The 18813-nt window shown below is 49.7% G+C and overlaps 6 protein-coding genes and 1 pseudogene across 7 annotated transcripts, besides 1 other annotated feature; 4 read left to right on the top strand and 3 right to left on the bottom strand.

Moving 5' to 3' along the window:
- Positions 1-319: 319 nt before the first annotated feature.
- On the bottom strand, positions 320-1334 carry NCS54_00906400 (Hypothetical protein; the record flags this gene model as incomplete). Its single annotated transcript, XM_053154422.1, has 3 exons — positions 320-768; positions 835-1083; positions 1145-1334. 3 exons carry the CDS (start codon positions 1332-1334, stop codon positions 320-322), a joined length of 888 nt encoding a protein of 295 aa, XP_053010397.1.
- A 771-nt stretch (positions 1335-2105) lies between these two features.
- Positions 2106-3041, top strand: NCS54_00906300 (Hypothetical protein; the record flags this gene model as incomplete). Its single annotated transcript, XM_053154421.1, has 2 exons — positions 2106-2289; positions 2344-3041. 2 exons carry the CDS (start codon positions 2106-2108, stop codon positions 3039-3041), a joined length of 882 nt encoding a protein of 293 aa, XP_053010396.1.
- Positions 3042-3692: 651 nt separating this feature from the next.
- NCS54_00906200 (Hypothetical protein) lies at positions 3693-4634 on the top strand (the record flags this gene model as incomplete). Its single annotated transcript, XM_053154420.1, has 1 exon — positions 3693-4634. The coding sequence occupies one exon, from the start codon at positions 3693-3695 to the stop codon at positions 4632-4634; it is 942 nt and encodes a 313-aa protein (XP_053010395.1).
- Positions 4635-7066: 2432 nt separating this feature from the next.
- On the top strand, positions 7067-8416 carry NCS54_00906100 (annotated as a pseudogene). Its single transcript has 6 exons — positions 7067-7088; positions 7181-7293; positions 7378-7465; positions 7565-7668; positions 7717-7885; positions 7932-8416.
- Positions 7067-8416: a sequence feature.
- A 282-nt stretch (positions 8417-8698) lies between these two features.
- On the bottom strand, positions 8699-10603 carry NCS54_00906000 (Hypothetical protein; the record flags this gene model as incomplete). Its single annotated transcript, XM_053154419.1, has 7 exons — positions 8699-8914; positions 9015-9414; positions 9468-9529; positions 9581-9815; positions 9850-9862; positions 9920-9983; positions 10058-10603. 7 exons carry the CDS (start codon positions 10601-10603, stop codon positions 8699-8701), a joined length of 1536 nt encoding a protein of 511 aa, XP_053010394.1.
- Positions 10604-11445: 842 nt separating this feature from the next.
- NCS54_00905900 (Semialdhyde-dh domain-containing protein) lies at positions 11446-12708 on the bottom strand (the record flags this gene model as incomplete). Its single annotated transcript, XM_053154418.1, has 4 exons — positions 12571-12708; positions 12196-12477; positions 11772-12107; positions 11446-11718 (listed from the first exon to the last, which is right to left on the bottom strand). The coding sequence occupies exons 1-4, from the start codon at positions 12667-12669 to the stop codon at positions 11446-11448; spliced, it is 990 nt and encodes a 329-aa protein (XP_053010393.1). The 5' UTR covers positions 12670-12708.
- A 1680-nt stretch (positions 12709-14388) lies between these two features.
- On the top strand, positions 14389-15357 carry NCS54_00905800 (Lactamase-B domain-containing protein; the record flags this gene model as incomplete). Its single annotated transcript, XM_053154417.1, has 1 exon — positions 14389-15357. The coding sequence occupies one exon, from the start codon at positions 14389-14391 to the stop codon at positions 15355-15357; it is 969 nt and encodes a 322-aa protein (XP_053010392.1).
- Positions 15358-18813: the final 3456 nt, after the last annotated feature.

The following is an 18813-nucleotide window of genomic DNA, read 5'->3' as shown; positions in this document are numbered from 1 at the left end:
TTCAAAGAGAGCATTGGCCCAAAACACACACAACGAATGTGAATGTAAACACATGTTGAAACCTATCGACACACAGAAGTCTACAAGGTTGACCCCTCTTGTGTAGGATGTACCGGGAAGAGGGTTGCATCGCAAAAGTAACCAACCATGCCTCAGTGTGAGATTCTGATAAATCATTCTATAAATTGGGAAAGCCAGCTCCCAGATACCCATGAATTGCCATCAAACCATCTTACTACTCTATCTCTATTTCCAGACTCCAGACAGTGACACTGAATACTCCATAAAACCATGTTTCCAACTCAAATGCGGGCGAGTATTACGCCTCTTCGGTCAAGCGATGGTGACCCCCCACCGAGTCCATCTTGTAGCCATATGAATTGCCCATGTTACCAAGAATAGCCGTGATCTCAGCCGGGTGAATCCAGTTGAACAAGACCATGACAAAAAACATGAGGAGAGCGTCAAAGATGTACAGATACGCCTCATGCCTCAACAGGTATCCATTGAAACCTTGCAGATATTCGATAGCCCTGAAGACGGATCGTACCATGATCAGCATGCTGCCGACATACAACACCTTCATGTGCTTCTTCCAGGGAACCACATGCGAACGTCCTGTCGGGGACTGCCGCATTGATCGATCAAAGGCCACAGCGATGACGATGAAAACGCCAAAGCAAATGAGCTGAACGAAAAGGCCGACAATAATGACCTTGGCACCGTTATTCAAGGCCTCTAGCGAGCCAGCAGCTTGATATCCTCCACCTGATTTTCCTTATTAGCATGCTGCTAGACTTGGCAGGAATAGTGTGGACAGTAAGAATTACTCACCTCCAGCTTGAAGAAAGAAGGACAGAACGTCTCCAGTCACAAAGATCTTGGTCATCCACTTCTTTTGAATCAAAACATGTCCCTCGCCTTCAGACATGATGACAATCCTGCCAAGCTCCATGTAAATACTCGCAGCGAAAAGAGCAGGTGCCACAAGTAAGAGGATCGCCTGGATGATGTAGGGACCAAGAGTCCAGTTGGGACTCTCATCGCCTGATTTGGCTCGAGCTGCGTATCCGATAACTTCAACTACAAGAGGATATTGGTTAGTTTCCTCCAAATCTCCTGAAGAAGCGCAAGTATCGCTTACGAATGCCTCCCGTAGCCAGTGGAATCATGAACCAGCATCTCGCGCGGAACAATTGCCAGAAGTGAAACCCTGAAGTGGCGAGATAGAGCAACGCAAAGACCACGCCGCCAGCAATTGTCGGATCGTAGTGATAGAGCGAAAATGTGGCCCCAGCGTCGGCAGCTGGATCAGCTCTATGAAAAAGAGACATGATGGTTGATGTCGTCCAGGGATGGTGGTTTAGAGACAAGGAACGGATAAGGCAGCTGTGCGACAGAGAGCAACGTTCTGGTGAAGGTTTAGAGTAATGAATGAAAAGGACAGCCAATCAAAAGAAGGTAAGGCAAGGAAAGAAGATCTATAAGCTAATGAAGCCAAAGAAATAAGATGACAAAAAGATGACCGGGGTGTTGAATGAGAGAATGTGATGGTGTTGACAGATGCTAAACCAAGGAAAGGACCACGGTAGCTATATAGAATGCCATGGCCACCAAAAACGCCTTGCGGACCGAAACCACCTGTATCAGCCTCAATGTTTAATTATGGACTTGTCAGAGATCTCGCTGCTCGTTACCGCGCGCTTCAATGAAACTGGTCGGTGAGTCGTGCATACCTCGTTCTTCGTTTAGTTGCTAATGAGCCACGACGCAACTCGGACGCTCCGACAGTGGTGGGCCCTCGTTCAACCTCGTATTTCGTTCTTGGTCTGAGATCCAGCATCAATCATCTCGCTTTGCCCACACGAGCCAAGAAAAAAAAGCCTTGGCCTGCCACGGGTTGGCCTGTTCTCTTGGCCTGTCTCGTCGTTAAACACCAGTATTTAGTCTTTCCACTCGACGGATTCCTGGCTATATCCATTCTCTCCCACTGGCGACCCCTTTTACTTCTTGAGCTGTCCCTCTCTCGTTCCGCTGGAGCCCTTCGCCACACTCCATCTCCACCGTCTTATTCCCGTCCCTTCGACACTCCCCCGGTTCACGACATGGCGAGCAACGACGGAACGGACCCGGGTGCTGCCTTTGACTTTAAACTCTATCGATACACGCCTTCACTGCCTGCAGCCATCGCAAGTGTTGCTGTGTTTGCCGTGCTCACGGTTCTTCACACCTGGAGGTTGCTCAGAGCCCGAGCATTTTACTTCTCTGCGTTCACAATTGGCGGAGTTTGTGAGTGAAACAATCTGGACAAGCCGATGGAGGAATACTGACACTCTTTTGAAGTCCAAACCATCGGTTACTGCGGTCGAATATGGAGTCATTATGATACCCTCTCGATTGGCGGGTTCGTCGTTCAAGCCATCCTGATCCTCGTCGCTCCCGCCCTCTACGCCGCCTCGATTTATATGATTCTGGGTCGCTTGATTCGCACCCTCCGAGCTGAACATCTGTCATTGATTCCGGTCAACTGGGTCACCCGAATCTTTGTCACTGGAGATGTCATTGCCTTCTCGCTCCAAGCAGGAGGTGGAGGTATCCAATCTGGCGGAACACTGGACCTCTACAAAATTGGTGAAAAGGTCATCATCGCCGGTCTCTTCTGCCAGATTTGTATCTTTGGCTTCTTCGTCGTCACAGCCATGATCTTCCACCGTCGAATTACACTTACACCGACGCGTGTGGCCAAGAGAGGTGATGTCCCTTGGAAGCGATATCTCTGGGTTCTCTACATCACCAGTCTTATTATCCTGATTCGAAGTGTTTTCCGTGTGGTTGAGTATCTACAGGGAAATAAGGGATATCTGATTACCCATGAGATATTTCTCTACATCTTCGACACGATCCTTATGGCTGTTGTTATGGCGATTTTCCTGGTCTGGTATGTCGAACAGCTCAGTCCCAAGGACAAGAGCAGCCGACGAAGCTCTGATGAGAGTGACGGTGATGTTGGTTTGGAGGCAGTAGCCCCCAGCAGAAGATAAACAAGCATGTGTTTAAGGTTGAGTGGTCGTGGATTTGTTTGAAGCCTTCGTTGTTCTCGGGACGTGGGTTATACATAGATGAAATGATTGCATGGGTGAAAGCGTTGCGCATTGTACATATTTGATTGCACATAGAGAGTTGGGAAGGGACTTAGAGTAAATCGAGCATCTTCACATGACAATAGAATGATCCAAGTGCCACTGCTAGATTTCCCATCTAGATGTGCATTGCGAGTATGGATTTGTAAAAAGTGCGAGACATTCGGTGACCGTCACATCGCATCACGATCAATGACAAGTGTGAGAGCGGCCCAATCATTTACAGCTGTGCACAGCCATGTTCTGGGAGATAGGCTCTGCAATTTCAAGAAGCACTCGGCCGACTGTTGACACGTAACGGCCCAGAGACAAATGCGCCATTTATGCCAAGCACTTACCGAACGAAATACGCATACGAAGATGGGGGTGGCTCAGAGCTCTTGACGCGGCACCGAAGAGGGACATTGCCCGAAGTCATTTCACCAATTGGCCGAGAGAAGTCGTTCGTAGGCCGGTTCAGGACGTTATGGATATGTGCTATAAGAACCAGCCAGAGAAAGAATGTCTGCGACTAGGCTCATGATTTAAACGACCAGTCCCGAAAACACGACAATGCCAGACAACAAGGGGACTGTTTACGTGACCTTGGATACCAGTCCGAAGGAGGCAGCTGACGACATCACCGCCACCTCTCATCGCCAGCCCGAATATCTCTTGGTAAACAGCCACACCTCTCAAGAGATGGAGTTGCTCAGCCAGACGAAAGACTCCGCCGAAGGGTTTGCACCCGGTCATTTGGAGGACAGCCAACACCTGTCTCCCAACGCCTCACAATCTCCAACATCCAGGGTGGCCATGGCAGTCGATTGGGTCAAGGATATGACCATCTTCAAAGCTCTTCTCATCATTTACTGTCTCAACGTGGTTGCGTGGGGAGGAATGATCTTCCTACTACTCTGCAATGCTGCACCAGCCATGTGCCACCCAACCTGCGACGACATCAACTCTCCCCGCCGAAAATGGATCGAGATAGACTCCCAGATTCTCAACGCATTATTCTGTGTGCCAGCTTTTGGACTTGCTCCCCGGCGATCTATGGAAGCTTGGCGACTGCTACAGTACCTATCAGGAAGAGATCTGCTCGCGTTAAGGGGCCTGGCCGGGACATATCGGGCCTGGTTTCGACTCCCTGGCTCCCAAACTGTGCCAGTCAACATTGACCCGGCAGAAGTTGAATCCTGGCTGTCCCAGAACACGACGCTGGAGGATGTAGTGCCTTATCCCTCGCGGTCCATCCCAGAGGCACCTCCTTCCGGGCGACGAGCAATGCCGACTGCATTATGGAAACTAGAGGTTGTGATTGGCTTGAACTTGATGAACACTTTGTTCCAAACAGTCCTGTCTGGCTTCATGTGGGGATATAACCGGCATACTCGGCCGAGCTGGTCTGTTGGGTTATTTCTGTGTTTGGCTTTCGCAGCTTCGATCATTGCTAGTGTGATAGGGTTTGCTGAAGGAAGACGGGTCAAGAAGATTGAAGGAATAGCCAAGTGATTGGGAATATGGTAAGCACGAGGGCAGAGCTGGCGTGTTGACTGAAGGTCAGGGGTAGTTGGGCCAAGATACCGGGTTCCCTCGTGTTCGCAAAGGAGGACATCAGAAAAGAGAAAGATTAATATCATCTATAGAATGAATAAATTAAACATGTCATATAAGGACTAATTCGCATATTTTCATGTTCAAGCCTGTTCCACTTCAACTACCCGCAAAGGCCACGAAATCCAAGGTTTCCAATACGCACCAAGGACATCCTCCACTACCTCGACGATGGACCTTCCCCATCCCTCCAAGAACCAATAATCATCCAGCTTGTGCAAGAGAGCACCGACGAAAGCAAACAGAACCAACGCAGGTGGTTGCCTCTGCTGAAGAAGTGTAAAGTAAGCCTCGGGCGCGAAGTGAATGAACATGAGTGGCCCTGACCACGCTCTGTTCCATCCCCACTGTTCGATAACATTAGGATCCATGGACGAGAACTGTTGTGAGTATAGATGGCATTTCCTCAGAGTTTGAAGAGTCTTTTCATAGATCTCGGAACTGTTGGAGTCCTTCCATGTCTCCCGGGTTCTGCAAAAGTACTCATCAGCTGGGTCAGAGCTGTTCTTTTCAGGATCTAGCTCATCCCAATTGCCGAGGCTGAGGATGGCACTTATCCTCCCAAACACCAAATGTAAATGGGTGGGCCGGAGTACCGCTTCCAAACCACGTATCATGGGAATCCACTCAGCCCCGAGTATCCTGTCATTCCGTGACGATGCTGTCGAGTAAGAGACGTTGTCTCGAGTCTCTTGGAGTGGATTCAACAGGGCAAAGACGTACAAGACGTTGCATACTGATCCCACAAACAGTGCTTCACTGTTCTCTTCAGTGATGCACCCGACGGCTCTCTGGAAGCCATCTAGCGCCCTGCTTTGGTGGTCGACTGCATCCATCCATCTGACCTTTCTCTCCTGCGGGGTTTGATAGGCAATGTGCAAAGCTGCAAGACCCAACAAGGCGTGCAACACATATGGATGTTTGAATCCGATCTGGGGAAGGATGCTTTGCCAGATGTGTCGAGCTGGAGGACACCTGCAAATATCTTGGCTTGTATATGTGATCCAGTGATGTAACAGACGCAAGTCAATCAACGAGAATGTATCAGTGGTAACGTTGGCGAGGCTGAAGAGCGGCGTGGTGGCTGGCGTTGAGGCCGATGGTGAAGACGAAGATCTGGCAAGGTGCAGTGGGACATGGGAGTCTGGTGTAGTTGTTGGCGGGCTAGGCAGACGTTGGGCATTGTCTGGGTACTCGCAGTGGACATTTCTCCGCACACATGTCCGACAGCTTGGATGTTCCTCACCACACTAAAGACAAACATTCAGTTAATGTCATAACGGTCCCATGTAGGTAAACTCACCTTGACTCGACGTCTTCTGCAGTCTAGACATCCCTTTCTCGATTTTCTGTGTGGTTTGCGTGCGGGCCGCCGTGTTAACGGAGCCGCCAAGTCACCATCCGACATGTTTGCAGAAGCTTCGGACCCAGTCGTCATTGTCAAGCAGGGATGGATGAAAGCAGCGAGGATAAACGAGGTGAAGAAAGGAAAAGGGCAAAAGAGCTCAAGTACAACGGGGCAGATCGGACGTGATTAGAATTACGAACCGAAGGAGGGAGCGAAGCTGCGTACGATAAGGGAGGTCAAGACTGTTGGTTTGTTGGTATCCTTTCAGTGGCGTATCTCGTTCCGCTGTTTCTAAGCCTGTCCTTGGCGTTGTCGTTTAACAAACACTGGGACTTCGTTTAGCCTCGTTCATCGTTCCCCAGGGTGGAAAAAATCACATTCATGCCGAGGTGGTCCACAAGCTCACATTTGCTAGCCCACCTTGGCCTGTTAATAATAACCCTCGCATGACTGGCTTTCCCCCCATTGGAAGCCTCCCCCCTTTTTATGTGAACTTGGTGACGCTTCAAAAAAAGGCCATCAGCCACAATAACAAAGAGCACAGTTATCTACATGTGCCGGCATTAAGACCCAATGCCGAAAAAATACCACATCCTGAGGGAAACCCGCTTTACCGCATCCAAGCGTGTCCCACCCAAATGGCCAGTCCATCCCAAGGGCAGGAGTTATGAGACTTGAGTTGCGGTGACCCAAGGATCTCTTCTCACGGAATTTCAGTGGTGGGATAACATGTCCATGGTAAATCGGCTCGACTCTTACCTGCGAATTTCCGGCCACCTGAAACCAATAGTATATTAACTTTTCACAGTCGGCTATATAGATTTGCCGCTGGAGTTAATAGCCGACTTAATATCTTGTTGCTGCTGCATCTTGTCATTTGAGTATATATATATATAGGGGTTAAGGTAGCTATATACTATACTATTCATCTGCCAAGCCACCTCGCATCTACAATCCCACGACAACTACTCCTCCTGCCACGATGAAGTTCGGTCTTTTCGTTGGTGCGTTCACCGCACTTCTGACCTCCACTGCTGCGCAGAAGGTCTCTGGTGCGGCTGAAGGTTTTGTTCAAGGTGTTACCGGACCGGCTCAGCAACGCCCGTCACTCCGAGGAACATCCAGGAGCTCGTCACTTACTTGACTGACAAATCCCCTCGCGCCATTGTTCTCGACAGGACCTACGACTTCACCGGCTCCGAAGGCACGGTGCGTGCGACGGGTTGCGCTCCTTGGGGAACTGGAAAGGGTTTTTAACTGGCCATCAACAGTGCCAAATTTTGTGGCACTCAGCCCGCTGCCCAGGTTACCTACGACAAGGCTGGAACAGCTGGTATCAATGTTGCTTCTGACAAGACCATTATTGGTGTCGGAAACAAGGGTATTATCAAGAGGCAAAGGGCTGCGCTTCGTCAACGTGAAGAACATGATCGTGCAGAACATCTGTAAGTCAACACTCGCAGACAAGACAGACGCTCAGCTAACCACACTTCAGATGTGACCAACCTTAACCCTCGATACGTCTGGGGCGGTGATGCATTTGCCTTTTCTGGCACCAGCAAGATCTGGGTCGATCATTGCACTGTCAGTCTAACCTTTCAATGCTGGGATAGTTGATAGTTAACTTGTCAGACATCGCTTCTCGGACGCCAACACTACGTCTTTGGTCGGGATAAGAGTACCGGTATCACTCTGTCAAACAACTTTATCGACGGCCGCACTTCGTGGTCAGTCGGATGTACTGGTTACCACTATTGGACCTTTGAGATGGTTGGCCAGGGCGATCAACTTACCCTTCAGAGTGAGTTTCTCTTCTAGTATTCATGAGTGTCTGCTCACACACCCAGACAACTACATCATCCATACAAGCGGACGTGGACCAGCCCGCTCTGCCACCACCCTTCTCCACGCGGTCAACAACGTCTGGTCTGCCGTCAAGGGCCACGCCATCGAGGGAGACACCGCTGCTGGTAAGGGCCTGTTCGAAGCCAACGTCTTCCTGAATGTCAACCAAGTCATCGTTCCCGACTTCAAGGGTCAACTGAACAGCTGCCCCGACACCGCCGCCGCAGAGGCTACCAAGTCGTACCTCGGTCGCGTGTGCCAAGGAAACATCCTCTCTGGTTCCAGTGCCTTCAGCCGTAAGGACACTGGATTCTTGTCTGAATTCAAGGGGCTGCCCATTGCCCGGTCCACTCAGGCCAAGACCGCGCAGGCCAAGGTTCCTCAGAACGCTGGCTTTGGAAAGATTTTAACTGGGAGGCTACATGGCCTTATAGAGCCGGGCTCTATGGCCAATATTCAAGCTCGTATTACCAGGCTAGTGTGCCTGTTGTTAGAGTATCAGTATACGCTCCGTACATATTCTTGCTTTCATGATTTATAGGTAGATAGATTTACTTTTTCATCCTTTTTCGAAAGCTCTTGGCTTTCCTAGGATAGCATGAACATATTCGCAAAAGACTGGACGAGGCTTCCTAGCCCAGTATGTCCATCTATGCACCAATCTTGACTCTTTCGTATTTCACTGTAAATTACGTATGAAAGATGACCTCGAAAGCAACGTGCAAGACTGCATCACTGAGAACTACTACCTCTTGCCCATGCATCCATGCTATTCACGTAATAAGAGGGGCCTGTTAAGAGGGCTTGGGTCGCTTGACTCCGAGTTGTTGTTGACGATGATCTTGATCATGTATGAGGGGATGGACGTGAGAGCGACCCAAGTAGCCACTGCTGGCGCTGTCTCGGAACGTGGGGTGCTTGTCTTCCATGAGACGAAACATGCGGTTGCAAGAGCAACTACACTGGAGTAGTCGAACCCACAGACCTATTTCAGAAGTCAGTATGCCGAATGGTACTTGTGAAACTGAAAGTCTAGGCCCGGAAGCGATGAAGATGAAAAGACTGAAAGGAGGAGTACAACGCACGATGAATCTCATTCCCATGTCCTTCTGGCTAGCAACAGGCCATCCGATGATCAGCATAGTCACACCAACAAAGATTAGACCAGTGTCTATGGTCTCGGCGGCGAGGCCTTGGATCTTGTTGGTCACCCAGCTAATCAGCTGAAAGCCGACTTCAAGGTGAGTTGCTTTGGCCGCGATAGCGAACCCAACGATCTGAATCTGTGTGCGAGTGATGCAAAAATCCGAGTCGTCGTCACCTAGGGTGCCATTCACGTAGGCTGCGAAAGTGGTCTTGTCCATGCCCTTCAGGGACGGTAGTGCTGTTCCTTTGACCACCCTGTACACAGCCGTCACGGGGATGGCCATGAGCAGTGAGAAGGCGTTGAAGCCTCTAGAGTTGGTATGGCCGACATGACATCCGCTGCGCCGTTAATCTTGCCATTCTGAGCCATACCTCCATACACAACTTGTTACGACACCCAGTTGTATGTGACGCTGTTCTTGGCCGCATCCATGCTGCTTTTCTCCTCGGAATCCTTGGTATCGGTTCCTGTGGTGACATTCTCAGGGGTTTATCGATTGTTCACAGAGTCTTTTAGAGTCTGCATGAACTGCTGCTCCTTAGCCCTCAGGCCCGAGACTTGGTCCTGTGCATATTCGAGGCCAGCGTTGATAAAGGCCACGATGCTGTCGGAAGTATCGAGGACGTCTCCCCATTGGAAGATGACCCCGACAAAGTCAATCAGCTTCTGCACTCCGACGTTGATCTTTTCAAAGACCCAGCTCATGGCTTTCAACGGCTTCAACGCCGTCCAGGATGAACTTGTACACAGTGTCAGCGATTTCTATCACCAACTTGAGGGTATTACCTAGTTCAGAGTGTCAGAGTCCGTATGCCAGAACATCTAGAAACAGAAGTCACATACCAATCTTCTGAAGGACCCAGCTTGTAGCCTGCTTGGCCTTTTCGAAGCACCAGGAGAAGAAGCCCTAAGGGCCATACCAACTCGTCCTGCTCATTTTATCCAAGGACCTCTCTCTTCCCTGGGAGTGTTCTCTCCCACAATGCCGGCGATGATTGTCGGCCTCTTTGTTTTGGGGTTGTAGAGCTTTGGGCTGTTGTCATTCCTCTTCAGGGGTTGACCTGGCCGACCGAGAAATATTTGGGTCTTGTTAAATTGGTTGATCATGGCCGCAGCTCGCTCTGCATCCTGCTGATTGACGGCCCCTGGTGTAATCAATGGATCTCCTGTCTGAGTTTTGGCATTTAGGAGGTCATCTGCATGCTGGATGAAGGCAAGCTTCGAGTTGAGCTTTCCGTTGGGGTTCAAGACATCGGCCTGGATGACCACAGAATTGCCCCCAGCAGCCTGGAACTGATCCACTTGGAAGACAAAGGACGACATGTCCGCAGTAGAAACTATGACACTGGCCACAATAAACGCGCCCGCCTGGTACCACTTGCCTTCAGTGTCAATGGTCGCGGTGGCGCCGTTGGCAAAGACTTCAACCACACCGGAACTCACGATGTGCAATTGGCAGTTCTGCACGGGCTGAGTTGGATCGTCCGAGGGAGCCTTGAATCGTAGGGTAAAGCTTGGTACATCCATGTTGTTGGCATCAGACGGTGCGTAGAATGGAACAGATTGCCAAATTCTAGTGTAGGAGGCGCACTGGAGCATGGCTAGGTTCCCTGTTCCGTCAGCTCAAACAGAACGGTATGTCGCCCATTTACGCAGCATATATGAAACATTTGCCAATACGGGCTAGAGCAACTGCCAGAACCTCCCTGAGTTTCACCGCCGGTGGACATGGTGGGATCTTCACACTGACAGGCAACAACACGGTCGGCATGGAATGCAGCTCAGGAGGGACTTGAAGCTCTAACTCGAGGTAGGCTTCCTCCTAACAGAGACATATTAGTTTTCACTAACGCATCGCTGCACCATGTGTTTCACTATGCAGTTCATATTGGTCTATGTGGTCCAACAGGTTGATGAGGGTGGCGTTCAGATCTTGCAATCTGGAACAACCGAAGTGGCCAAGGGCCCCATCAATACGTACCATTCGGACAATGCCAAATGGACGCCCTCTTTGGATGAATACAGGGCTACCTTGAAGTCTTCTGACGTGATTGCCTTCCAGGCCCAGCTTGGACAGAACCAGGCAGTCCTTCCCGGGGGCCTCGCAGGGCAGCACAAGCTCTTCCTGCTTTGCGCCCCTCCTCGCCAGTACCCACACCCTTTCATCCGACACCCTTGCAAGAAGTTCGCAGCCTGTTGATGAGACCAGTGCGAGCAGGAGGCCGAAAGGGGCACTAGACATTGAAATCCTCTCTCTGTGAAGGATAGACATATCAAGTAAACAATCAAATGGGTCGGTGTCTATTTGAATCGCAATAACATGGGATACAATAGGTCATAACGCAACTAATAAAATCTCTCATCATAGCTCAGGACCTGCCAGCGTACGGCAGAGTCCTCTTCTTATCGAGAATGTCCTGGAAAAACTGCTTGAACGAGGTTGGCTTGAACTCAGGATACAGATCCTTTGCCCAAATGAAACCCAAGCGTTCGACGCCTTCCGGACTGTTGTCTCCGTCGATGAAAGATGAGTAGTAGTATTCAAGCCAGAATCGTCCGACCAGAGTTACATAGTCTACCTGCCCGTCTTGAGTGGCCGCCTGCAGTTGCTCGATAGTCGCATCCAGCTGTTCAGCAGACCACTGCCAAGATTGGATTAGTATCTCTCCAACACTCTGGTGCCGATCTGACTCACGTATTTTCTTTCGGGCTTCTCACCGGTCAATTGCTCAACCAGGTCAAACGCCTCGTTGAACGTCAGGACATCCCCATTAGCCATGACCTTTTGGTTAAGCGCCCTGTCGTCGACAATGATCTTGGCAACAAGTCGTCCCACGTCTAGATTATCCACCAGGCAGGTCTTCATATTACCGTCACCTGGAATCATGTTGACGATGAAATCGGGCAGGGCTATGGCCCAATCCGTGCGACCAGAGGGGAGTTTAGGGATGAGGCCAAAATGCCACCAGCCGACCTCAATGACTGTGTATGGTAGGTCCAGGCTCTTGATCTCAGCCAAGACCTTTTCTCTCTATTGCATCGGACATGTCAGTGCACTGTCCAACTGCTAACAATGACTTGCGGAGAAGTCCGAAACCCCAGTAAGCTGCAACACTTACTGAATCTTGCACAGTTGCGACACCACCAGGTGCGAGTGCCATGGCGAAAGAACTAGGGACAAATCGCTTCACGCCAGCCAACTTTGCAGCGCGGGCAAGAGGGATTTGGGTTTCAATAACGTGTGGAGGAACTGCAGCAATGACAACGTCAATGGACTCGAGGCTCTTGGCAATCACTCCCACTGCGTCATTGAGGTCTGTTGTGGCAATCTTGACTCCGCGGCTGGCCAGAGCCTGGTACCCTGGCTTGTCGCCTGACCCCCGAGCCAGGGCCGTCACATCCTTTTTGACATCGTTAGCTGGGTATTCATCTCAATCACAGCACCCGTAGCGCTGCGGATGACCAATCGTTCTGTGACAGAGCGGGAGTCTTACGAATTGGGCATCTTCCGACTCAAGCAAGGCATTAATGATAAGCCCGCCAGACTCGCCGGTGGCTCCATAGATGGCAACCTTGGTGCTCGGCTTGGTCATGGTAAAAGGGGCTTTGCGATTGAGTTGAAGAATGATGAAAGTGTGGGCGCAGATATGTCAACTAGGCCATATAAGTTATTCTCGCAACGCTTGTTATCTTATCTCGTACCTATTTATGGTCCGAGCACATAACGGCATCACTCAACCTCTCGGCTGGTGTCGGGGGAACATTGGGACAGCGATGACAAAGCTCGGTCCAACCCTCCCACCGCTGCTGGTTCTTGATTCGCTACTCGGTGTGGTCTCCGAGAAGCCAATCGCATAGAAATGGTCAACGCGGAGTCTAATTTGACCCCGAATGCCATTCATTCCCTGGGGCTGTGATGTGACAATCACGCTCGAATGCACCACTTATGGTTAGACCCTCATGTCATGGAATGATGAGTACCCAGTCGTCACCAAAAGCTTTAACTAGCGGGGTGTTGGAACAATGCCCCCCGACTTCCCCGACTTCCATAAATGCCCCGATGGCCTCGACTTCTCTCTTGACTCGCTGTTAAGAGTCGCTCAATGGCATGGTTCTTTCCCATCTTCTCTCTCGGTATTTTTGCAGCCGCGGTCTCACAGCTCCCGAAGATCTTTATATAGACTTCCGCCTGGGGCATATTTAGTATAGTGTCACTGCTGTCATTGTAATGAGCTGATAGAATCAGCAGAGATAGGATCCCAGGAAGTTATTCAAAGATCCCAGTACCCACTTCTCTACGCCCTTTACCACAATCTGTAATGCTTCTACCCCAGCCTAGGGGTTATTTGCATGTAAGAGCCACGTAGAATGACATTCTCATAACTTGAACCCCAGAACGAGCGTGTGGCTGTGTTCGACCAAGAAGGCGTCTCAGAAACTATTCAAATCCGCGAGTATCTTACTTCGTGAAATTTACCTAGTAACTCTTACTTATCTCTTTCCGACTGACAGTTTGTTTGGGCTGGCCATCACATGCGCGGGCACTTTCATGACTTGAGGCCTGGTGGAGAGGGCTGCTCAGGATTTTGTCCCAAGAAGTGACTAAAGTTTTAGGGATTTGCCATTTTTAAGACGTATTATAGAACGTTATATAGCTAAAATCATTTTTAATGGTTATTCTTACTTGATAACCACCGGCACTCGTGTTTTCATGACCTCCCGCCTTACCCCAGTCAACCTGTTCGCCAGAGACGACGGGCCCGAGGGGATGAACTGCAGTATGAAGTGCCATCAGTTACCATGAGAATTTCTCAGCTGAATGGTCCACCGTCGCCTCCATTACGTTACTAGAATATGCATTAGCCCAAGTCATTGTTAGAACAAGTCCTGCCAACGGTCCAAAATTAGCTCAACGGAAGATGGTGGAGCAACACAACTCAATCCCATGTACAAGCAAATTCAACCACGAATAACAATTACATTGAGTTTAAAAATAACCCTATCTTCGAAACACAAACTGAGCGCAATTCACAATCAATCATGTGGCTCAATGAGAGTGGCTGAGTTAACATTTATCGGCGTGGCTAGTCATTTTCAACCGTGCCTGATGAGTCACCTTGCCGAAAGTGGCTCCTGCATCACAGCCCACACACACGCGCGATAAGCGATAAGCCTATAAAGACAACCTCACCCACGCACATAGTTGCCTCCCAATGGTCAACACCAGCCTTGCTCAGAAGATCGCATCGCGCTGTTACCGAAATCTTCATCCTTCCTCTACATGGCTCAATCGTTCACGCTCTATTTTCACCATGACAGAACTGACATTCGCGACTCCGCTCCCACAATCAACACGCTCCGAGACGTTGGAGTGGCGGTTCCCAAAACCACATAGCCAATATGTCTTGACGGGCAAGTCTCGAGCAGCGTGGCATACCTCATTCGTCATCCCTCAGCTCAACCTTCTTCTCGATGCTGGCCTCTGCGTCAACAAGGCGCGGCCAAAGCACATTTTTCTCACCCACGGGCACAGCGACCACACTCTTCTATCACCTGCTTTCGTCAAACGAGAGGATCCGCCTGATATCTATTGTCCAGTCGAGATGGTCAAAGTACTCGACGACTTTCTCCTCGCCAGAACAATGCTTAATCTGGGTGGGCTCATAACCGCCGAAGATGCCGACCAACTTGCCGACACCAGTGATGAGGGCAGCAATGACCCGGATCGAAATGGATGGCTCAACACTCATATCACACATGGCGTTCAGCATGGCGATACCGTCAACCTAAGGAGAACCAAGAATGTTACAGCCACAGCCTTCAACTGCGATCACACAGTCCCGTGTGTAGGCTACGTCTTTTCCATGGTCACACATGGCCTCAAGCCAGAATTTACCTCACGGAAAGGACCTGAACTCAAGGCACTACGCGAATCCGGCGTCAAAATCACGGCTCCACGGTCAACACCAATATTCGCCTTTCTGGGCGATACCACTGCAGCAACCTTGGCTGCCGACCCCGTCTGGTTACAGGAGGGCATACCGGTGGTCATAACAGAGTGCAGTTTCTTGTACGAGGAGCACAAGCCACAGGCTGTCCGGACCAAGCACACAATATGGAGCAATCTGGAACCAGTCATTCGAAAGTGGCCCAAGACGACATTTGTACTCATGCATTTCAGTATGCGATACACGGAGGAGGCTATAAGACAATTCTTCAAGGAAATGGTGAATCCACCAGGGAATATCGTGGTCTGGATTGATGGAGAATCAGAAACGTAAGCGTCTCTTGCTTTACGAGACCGACTGTATCCATCCTGGGTTTTCTGATGGGACTTGGCTTCCCTTTCATGTATGTTATAGTCTAGACATTAGCGCCTGAAAAGCATCATGATTTCTCAATCTTTATCTTTCATTCTGCATGGCTTTTCCGCTTCTAACCTGGAGATAGCTTAATAAGGCCCTCTCAGTCGCGACAACAACTAATAATATCCACGGACAATCATAGCACAATGAGGCTTGCTGGCACAACATTGACATGATCGCGCAGCCCGACCGAAGCCCACGATTTAGGAGATTGCATCAACGGCCAAGATCATAAGCATCTAAGCAGTCAAATAATTCAAAGAGATCAATGTAACTCAGAGAGCCATTTGGAATCATAATGATCAAGCAGATAAACCTAGCCAGAGTCTGTGCTGGAATTGTCACAGCGCCTTAGGTGACTCTTTCTCCGCCGTGGCGCTTTCTATCAGTAACGAGGGTACATTAATCCGTGCTTCTTTTCCTTATCGACACGCGTTTTGTCCCAGAAACACTTGGCGCATTTTCACCCATCGTCTTCTTGAAAGGATAAAGAGTTAATGTGTAACTACGGCATCCATCGGTCACCCCCAACAATTCCTTTGCGGTAGAGGTCAATACCATTCATCATCAGAATTACCGGATGTTGACTTAGGCTTATGCGATAGAATGTGGCAAGGGTGAAGTTTGTCAAATCCTCAATGCTCATCCTCTGCAGCTCGAAAAGAGTGCTAAGGCCTTGAGACAGGAGATAATGAACAAGTTTGTGCGTTTCAAGCTGAGTTCGATATCGAAACCGACACAGATGAAGTTGCCTCAGTACCCGGTCGTGGTTCTTGCAATCAGGTCCGCGTTCGAGGTAACCTGCCTCGTCGGCTTCGATGCCGTTTGGTGGTGGTATCGCCTTTGCCCCGAGGTGCTCGACGACATTGCCTAGCAGTGACCAATGCTGATCATAGACATAGTAGACGATCGAATAGAAGTTGTTCACAATGTTCGTGTCTTCCGAAATTCCAGCTTCTTCCTCAAAACAGACCCGACGAGAGTCTGTGTCGCCTTTGAACAGTATCTCCTCGCCACGGAAGAACGCCTGACAATAGCTCTCGAACCGAAACACGGCACGAGAGAATTTTTGCTTCTCTCTCAAGGACAGCACCATGCCATTGCTTAGAGAAGCAGGGTTGACGCAGAGTGGAGGCAAATCTTCTCGATTCATATGTTTGTAGTAGTTCCAAGCTTGTGGCGCATATTGAGACGTGATCCACTCGGCTTCAGTGATGGTTGTTGAAAGCGCGTAAAGGTGCCCGAGTTTATTCATAAGAAATTGTTCTGTATCAATCTCAGAGCGAGTAAGGTAGAAGATGGCGATTGACCTTACCTTTTTTTCTGCTTCTTCTCTGTCCAAAGTATCGAGTCCCTCCTTTTGTTTGGCATGACGTAGTCGAGCTGCCAAGAGAGCTGCAGCAGGAATCGAGCCAAAGGTGGCACGGATTGCCTTGATGTGTGACTTCAGTATGGATCGTTTGTCGGCAAAGAAGCGTCGTGAAGCATTGGGAGAGGCATTGATGAGACTGTTGAGATCGATCGGCGAATCGCAATATTTCATGAGCATAACCCAAAGTTCGGGTGGAAAACAGAGGATGCTCGCCATTGTGTTGCCTGTGAGTGGAGGTGACGTTTGGATGTATAAAAAGAGAAGATTGAGAACACAACAAATCGAGTCCTGCACCTTTGAGAAGCAGTAGGCCCCTTTTAATGGGGGGGATGCCTTTTGAGAAATGATTCATGACGAGAAGAAAAAGAAAAAGAGTTTTGTTAAATAGAGTTGAAGGCCTTTATCGAAGCCTCAACATAGTTCTCCCATCAAACTCCGCAGGTGCTGACGTCACCGGGATGGCTCAAGATGTCTAATTGCTATCTGATTGAGTGTTGAAAGCGACATGTTATATTTAGCCGTGAATAGATGGCAAAGGTGACCAAGGTGACAAGTTTACCATGTCATTCGTATCAGACCGCCCTCGGCGCTGCGCGGATCATGGCCCTGTTGTCCTTGGTACCTAACCATAGAGAGGCCAAGTAAGCCGCCTTCAGCAACAAGCGGAGGCAAGGTTAAATTAGACAAAATTTTCCTTCAAAGCACGTCCAAGCCATGCAAGCCAAGAGTCTCAGCAAAGGTTGTAGAAAGTGGCTCGGGTGTGCTATCAAGCTTATCAGCGCGCGATCTAATCTTATCAAACATGACCTTATCTTATCAGTTCTCTTATCTCACTCGTGTTTCTCCTACCCTAAACACTTCTTGGAGGCATGCAGCAAAATCTCCTAAGCAGCCAGGCGATAGGTCTGGTGGGTATTAAAGTACTTAATTTTACATCCTGAGCTTTTTTTCCTCTGGAGGCACCTATGTGATTGAGTTCTCTGCCGCTGTTTGTTCTCAACTTGGTGAATCTCGAAATATGTACAACTCTCGTTTTCATTGATCAGATCATGTGACTTTCACACTCCCTCGGACCCATTGCTTTTAGGAGGTACCACGATAGGAATTTTAATCTAATGGCCATAAATATAACCGGCTTCTCTCCTGGGGAGGCTTCTCTTGCCAGGCACCACTCTCCACGAGCCATCGCCCTCGTAGGCTTCGGCCTCGCAAGTACTCAGCTCTTAAGAGCACCAAAGCCGCTCGAGGCCCAATGAGGCACCAGGAGAGAGCTCCACTTGATGACACAGCTGTTAAGTGTTGCTCTGGTCAACCACTGCCAGCCTGCGCGCGAAGATCGACCCCTGGCAATGACTAGAACCGACGAGATTAGACACAGTGTAGCTGACTGCAAACCGAGGACCACTGACAGGAGCAGAGGTACCTGGCGGCGAACTCCGTTCTGGTAGGCTAGCCGCTCCTTGGCAGCGGTGCTCAGCAACTGGAACTGGTGAAGCACTCCCTTCTCAGCCCTAGGCGTGTGTGCTACTCTTCTTCTTCTCCAGCCTCACGGGGCTGGTCCGCGTGCGCACCGCTGTCTCGCGTCCTCTATTACGCGCATCTGTTTCTTTGGTCTCCTCTGGACCGAGACTTTTTTCCCTTCTTTCTTCACAACATCACCCTTCTGTTACTCTCCTCTCCTGCTCTGAAAATTGCTCTTTGTCAGGATCGCCATTGTGGCTTCTGCCCTGAAATTGCGGTTGCACGTGCATGGTTGATTCCTTTAAACAAGAGTTAGCACCTCGAGGAAGGACGCAATTTTTCTCTTCTGTTTTTCATATTCTAGAGGACTTGGAAACTCCCGAATACTGCGCTAAGAGCACCATCATTTTTTTGGTGCATTATTATTGTTGCCTCGCCCTTGCATTCTTTGTTCCCAAGCCCCTCCTTTCCTGATGTTTGACCTTCTCCACCGAGACGCTCGTATTCCAAGGGCCAAGGCACACCTTAAGGATATCAAC

This window comes from Fusarium falciforme, chromosome 7, assembly GCF_026873545.1.
Source record: "Fusarium falciforme chromosome 7, complete sequence".
Lineage (NCBI taxonomy): Eukaryota > Fungi > Ascomycota > Sordariomycetes > Hypocreales > Nectriaceae > Fusarium > Fusarium falciforme.
The sequence above is the reverse complement of the archived record's forward strand: the minus strand, read 5'-3'. Positions and strand labels throughout refer to the sequence as shown.